We start from the raw sequence: 6,506 nt of genomic DNA on the forward strand, positions 1-6,506 counted from the left end.
GATTGCCAGCTGTGGGGACCAAGACACGTTTGGTTGAATTACCAGATCACCTGACCTGACCTGACCCCCCACACCACGCTACCGCAAACTTTGTCTTTCTTTGGCTACTAACCCCTACCATACCTAATATCGTTCAACCACTCTTCCGAGGATTATATTTCATATTAGAAAAAGAAAGAGGGAGCGAGAAGGAAAGAGCTAGATGGACCTCTCTTTCATTCATGCGCGCAGAGAGAGAGAGAGAGGGGTCGAACAAGGTTTTTGAGTACAAAATCAATCTACATCAGCTTCTTCTTCCGCCTCTTCATTCTCCCCTTCCCTTCATTCAACTGCGTCCTCGAGACTCTAACGCCAAACTTGCATTTGACAGGTGTCGAGAGTAGAGCCTCGACATGCTTGCTTTCGTCCCTACGTAACCCAAACACCACGATGACCATCCAACCATATCAACAGTGTAAACATGCAAAAAGATGGACATAGCAAGAACCAAGGAACCACAACAGTAACAGGCCTTGCCTTTGGCTAACGAGAAAGAAACAAAGGCGGAGAGAGAGAGAGAGAGAGAACAGCTCAGCGCATTTATCATTAACTGCAAAGCTAAATGCTGTCACGGTCATCATTGTCATCTCTTAGTAAGAAAAGCAGCAAAACTAGTGTTACGGAATGGGTTGTTGATGCTGATGAACTGCAATAGCAGCGGCAGCAGTATCAGCGCAGGAGGAGGAGGAGGGCATGGTGATGGGCCTCCTCCATGCGGAGGCCGTCAGCAGGGACAGGTCCTTCCAACCCAGTTTGAGCATGCCCTTCTCCTCCACCAGGGTATAACCCTCGTTGGGGAACATGCCCAGCAGCAGGGTGGCCTGAGTGGCAGCATTCCCCGCCAGGGACATCCCTCGGAAGCCCGCCTCCCTGATCTTATCCCTCCAGCTCTCGAACCGCATCTCGCCGCTCCTGCCGGGCCCTCCCACCGCTAGCACGTTCCGTATCTCCCTGGACAGCAGGTCCTCCTCGACGGCGTGCCTCTCCTCGCTGTCCTCCGCGTAGCTCGCGCCCAGCGAGTCGAAGATGGCCGAGTAGTAGTGGATCGCCTCCACGAAGCGAGCGAGGAAGGGACCACCGTGGCTCACGTCCTGCTCCACCAGCGTCACCACCTTGGGCTCCAGCCGTTGCACCACCCACAGCGCGTTCAGGTCCGACCCTGTCACGTCGTACAGTGAGTGCCTGGACCAGTGCACCGCCACGGCGTCCGCCTTGCTCACCAGGATGCGGTCGGGGTCCAGGTTCCCCACCTTGTCGGCCACCGGGAAGAACTCGAAGGGCAGGCCCAGCGTCTCTGCGAAGTCCGAAAGCCGCTTGCCCGTCGCCTCCAGGGACTCCATGGAGGATCCGACGCCCGTGAGCCGGACGAAGGGCGGGGCCCCGGGGCGGGACGCCAGGATGTGGAAGAGCCCCGGCCACTGCAAGCCCTGCATGATGTCCAGGTCGATGATGTGGACCCGGTTCTCCCTCTCCAACGCCTCCTGTATCGCCTGGTTGGCGGTGAAGTGGGAGAACTTGACCAGCGGGCTGATGCCGTTGAACACCTGGAAGGCCGCCACGATCTTCTGGCTGTGGGTGCACGCCGGCAGCGGTGCGTAGACGCCGATGCTCGAGCTGACGAGCCGTGAGGAGATGGCCTCGGAGAAGTAGGCGGCTACCCGCTGGGCCGACGAGCCGAAGGGCGTGGAGAGCTCGCTGATCTCCAGCAGCATCCTGTTGGCCTCCTCCAGGTTCTCCGCCGACACCGCCTCCGCGCACTGTAGCAGAAGCGTCAGCAGGCGTAGCCCTTCCTGGTCCCGCTTCTGCTGCTGCTCCTGGCTCAGCTGGGCCGAGGGCGACGGCTGCTTCTGATGACGATCATCGGATGATTTCTTGGCGGAAGTGGTTGGGGACTGGGAGGCGGATGTCGTTAGGGGTGCCTGAGAAGGCAATCTATGAGGCGGTGAGTGGTATTGCAAGGATAGGAGGGGAGATGTGCTCACGGTGGTGGTGGCGGAGGCGATGGCTGTGGAAACGCGGGGTGTCGCCGCCTCCTGTTCTTGGGCACGGGCGCCGCTCCAGTTCATCAAGGGGTTGAGGTGATCGATGTTGGTGTTGATGATGGCACCGCTCGGGGAGTAGTTCTCCACCAGGTTCGAATCCAGGTACAGCTTCAAGCCCGAGACGGGAAACGCTTGATCTCTCCTACTGCTGCTGCTGCTGCCGGGCTCGCTGACGACAAGGAGGCTAGACGATTCCGTGAGTGATCGGAGCCTTTGTTCGATGAGGAGGGCGAGGCTGGGGTTGCAAGGATGTATGATCTCCCGGACGTTTTGAATCAGCTGGGAGATGGACAAGTTGGTGGAGGAGTGGATTAGGTCTTTAATGATGCCGTCTATCCAGGCCGTCGCGGTCGAGGAGGAGTCTATCTGGAAAGTAGAAGATGGGGAAGGATGCGGAGATGGTACGGAAATAAGGGTGTTGTCCCTCTCCGGCGTGAAGGATGGCTGCATAGCGAAGATTCCCGTCCCACCACCACCGCAGTTGGGCAGCGGGAGGCTGGGTAAGGCCGGTAGAGGTAGCGCAGGCGGCTGGGGAGGGTCCACAAAAGATGCGTTCATTGGGAAACCGTGAGTCATGGCGGTGGGATTGGGAAGAGGTCGAGGTAGTGAGGGAGGCAACATGTTGTGGGAGTGCCAGGCGGAGAGCCCCATCTGAGGAGGAGGAGGAGGAGGAGCTTGGAACTCCTGTGGTTGGAACCACCACCGCGGTTGCCCTCCTGCTACTTCTTGCTGGGCCTCGATCACGTATTGGTTCGTCGCAGCGGCAGCAGCAGCAGCAGCAGCACCAAATCGCCGAAAAATCCTCTGAGGAGCGGAGGACGACGATGACGATGCTGAGGACGAGGAGGATAAGGAGTTGTCAACAACGTCGGTTAGCCTGGACGGCATCTCCATCTCGGCCGCCGTTCTCTTCCTGGCTGCCATCCTGGCTTGTGCCGTTGCTGCTGCAATCTGTGGAGTTTGGGGGTCACAGAGTTGGGGGTGCGTCTGCTGCTGTGCCTGCTTTGGTGGTGCACCGGCGGAGGATCCGTTTCCGAGCAAAACGCAAGCAGCCATGAAGAAGGAATAACGGAGGAGCTGTGTCAGCGGATGAATCCAAGCGAGCTCCGTAGATATACATGCGGTTAAACGGAGGCATCTAGGTTCGAAAGACAAGGGGGAAAACGGTGGCGAGGTTCGGACATGGGGGGACAGGATTCCTCCAAATAAAATTTATTATTATGAAAAGATGAGAGGAGGGAAAGGGAAATCACGAGCTTTGGGGCGGTCAGAGATTTAGCTCTTGTTCTAGTTGTTGGGATTTGAATGGCACGGAGAGGGAGAGAGAGATGTGTGTGGGTTGTAGGCATGAATACATGGGCTAAACGGGAGGAGCAAGGGTATTTTGCAGGATTTGTTCGTCGTTGAGTGTTTAACGCGATTAGAACGCACTGTTGGAGTCCTCGAGGTATGTCGGGAATGCTGTCATAAACTAAAACAAAACAACCTCTCTTTTTTATAGTAAATAAAGATGAACAAAAAAAGAGAACAAAGGGATTGACCCCGGCTATCGCTAGTCTCTAGATTATTACCCTCTCCTTTTTCTTTTCTTTTTTGGGTGATAGTGACGCCACCTGGTTATTACCATTTACCACTGAAAAGTATTCGTTTAAACTGTAAAAAATCTAACCTTGTATAAAAAAAAAACGACATTGCAGTGCAGGTGTGTTCATCTCTGCATATCACGGACTTCTCCCTCGCCAATCTACGAAGCGATAGCTCAAGGCTTCCTGCTGATTGCAAACAATAAGATAAATTATTTGTGCTATGCTCGATCGAGAAATGGTGGTCCTGCGAAAAGTTCCACTTTCTCACAATAATGTTCTTATTGATTCAAGTGCCGTCCTTTTGGTAGATTTGATTTGCCATAACGTTAACTCCTGTGCTTAAGATGTCCATCTTGCTTCAGTTCGGTGTCAATCTCTGCAAGTGATGCACATGAAATGCCGCCCCCACCACCAACTGCTCCAATGTCCAGGGCATTTTTGACTTTTCCACTTTCAGTTGGTTTCCTAAAATTGTGTCGTTCTAAATAACAATGACAACAGTAGTAAAGGTATATATATAATAATGCATGTCATAGTGTTGTGTGGAAGGGATTCGGTAACGGCAAAGCTTTTTTTTTTTTTTTACCTAGCATCATTCATGCATGATTAAAACAAAAAGTAATAATTAAAAGAAATTAAGAGTACAATTTGGGGTCGATTTGTGTCAACATGGGACGGATTTTTTCAGGTCTCCCATGCTAATGCTACGAGAAAAAAATCCACGCCCTTATATATAATATAACGTTGAGGTTCAAGTCAAAAGCAACGCCGTCAATTACACGCATTCCCTGCGTTGCTTGTTTCTAGACCATTTTGGATTACAGCTTCGAGGCGAGTTTCTCCGACTCTTTCCCACTTACATTACATACTTCTTCGGCAGGTGGGATGATCGGGTCAGGATACCTTCGAATCCAAGAGTCGAACCGAACAGCATCACGATTCGATCACGTATCTTGCACGTGGGCCCTACATTTTTTTTTGATGCAGCATCACAAACGGTAGTTTCGACTCGACCCTAACTCAATTATCGAGTATGAGCATAAAAAGTGCTGACCCCAATAATATTGGGGCTAACTAATCCCTAACCAGACCCGAATAATTGCGAGCCGGGTTTTGGGTTATGATTTTTGCCCCTCAGTCTTTGTCGGATCCATCGATTTGATGCATTGAGTGAAGGGCATCTTGACGAGCTGATATCATGGACAGCCGAGTGGAACAACAACAACAACAACCAACAACAACTATGCCTTCATCCCAAAACAATTGGGGTCGGCGATATGAATCAAAAAAGAAAATCATTTTGGGTCTTCCACATGAATCCTTCTCCTCCAATCATTTTTATCCAATGCCATGTCCTCGGTGAGGTTCAAAGCATTCATATCCTTTCCTATCACCTTCATCCATGTCTTCCTAGGCCTACCCCGACCTCTTTTAACTAATATATTTTCTCATTTCTCCATCCTTCTAACTAGAGCATCATTAGGCCTTCGCCGAATATGTCCAAACCACCGTAAACGATTCTCTCTCATCTTATTTTCAATGGGTGCAACGCCTACCTTCTTACGTATCTCCTCGTTCCGAATCTTATCTTTTATTGTATTTCCACACATCCATCTCAGCATACGCATCTCAACTACACTCATTTTTTGAATATGATGTCTCTTGGCAGCCCAACATTCCGTGCCATATAGTAAAGCGGGCCTAATAGTCATCCTATAAAACTTTTCCTTCAACCGCAATGGCATTCTACGATCGCACAACACTCCAGTTGCACTTTTCCATTTCATCCACCAAACCTTTATCCTATGATTTACATCTCCATCAATTTCTCCATACTTTTGAATGATAGATCCCAAATATTTGAAACAATCATCCACCGGTATTTCTTGCTCACCAAGCTTCACTACACTCCCATCACTACTTCGTTGCTTACTAAACCGACATTCCATGTATTCTGTTTTACTCTTACTCAACTTAAAACCTCTTGCTTCCAATGTCTGTCTCCATAAGTTTAACTTAGCATTAACCCCAGCTCTAGACTCATCAATCAAAACAATATCATTAGCAAACAACATACACCATGGCACATTTTCTTGAATTGATCTCGTAAGCTCATCCATCACTATAGCAAATAGGAAAGGGCTTAAAGCAAATACTTGATGTAACCCAACCGTTATAGGAAAATTGGTTGTTACCCCTCCACAAGTGCGGACATTGGTTACTACTCCTTCATACATATCTTTAATTATACTAATGTACTTAAGAGAAACACCTTTCTTCATCATGGGTTGATGATGGAGCATTAACGGGCAGAGTAGTCTTTCACAGTATAGAAACGTGGCTGCTACGCCTATGAAAGGAATACTGTGACCTAGTGCTGTAAACGGTTCGGATTGGTGTCGGATGTGATTAATATAATCACATCTTATTTAAACGTATTCTAATTTGGATGGTGAAAACTGAAAAGCACGTACTAAATTCAACTTTTTATATGCAATTCAATGAGAAAATATCAAAACTCTTTCAGTATCCCATTGTAATTGGATATGGTTTTGGCATGCCAAATCTGACTAAAAGGTATCACATGCAATCAGAAATCAAATAAAATCCAATCCATTGACATCCGGATCACGGAACTGCATAACATGTGATGCGACCCGTAGTGAATGCATGCAAGCATGAAGTAGTATTGGTCAGCGCTGCCACACAAGTGCAACAACAGCGAAAGGCCGCACTTGCCAACGTGGGATGTTGATGCTTGAACAAAATAATTATTCAGCTTAGTAGCCCACAAGACATTTGGCCAGTCAGTCGTGCAGTTGTGAGTGCACCACATCAG

The 6,506-nt window shown here is 49.5% G+C and overlaps 1 protein-coding gene across 1 annotated transcript; it reads right to left on the minus strand.

Annotated features, from left to right (window-relative positions):
* Positions 1 to 464: 464 nt before the first annotated feature.
* On the minus strand, positions 465 to 4,077 carry LOC149846082 (protein SCARECROW-like). The gene is made up of 2 exons (XM_089996165.1): positions 2,022 to 4,077; positions 465 to 1,958 (listed from the first exon to the last, which is right to left on the minus strand). The coding sequence occupies exons 1-2, from the start codon at positions 3,135 to 3,137 to the stop codon at positions 657 to 659; spliced, it is 2,418 nt and encodes an 805-aa protein (XP_089852291.1). The 5' UTR covers positions 3,138 to 4,077; the 3' UTR covers positions 465 to 656.
* Between the last annotated feature and the right edge of the window lie 2,429 nt (positions 4,078 to 6,506).

This window comes from Nuphar pumila, chromosome 2, assembly GCF_984573655.1.
Source record: "Nuphar pumila chromosome 2, dmNupPumi1.hap1.1, whole genome shotgun sequence".
Lineage (NCBI taxonomy): Eukaryota > Viridiplantae > Streptophyta > Magnoliopsida > Nymphaeales > Nymphaeaceae > Nuphar > Nuphar pumila.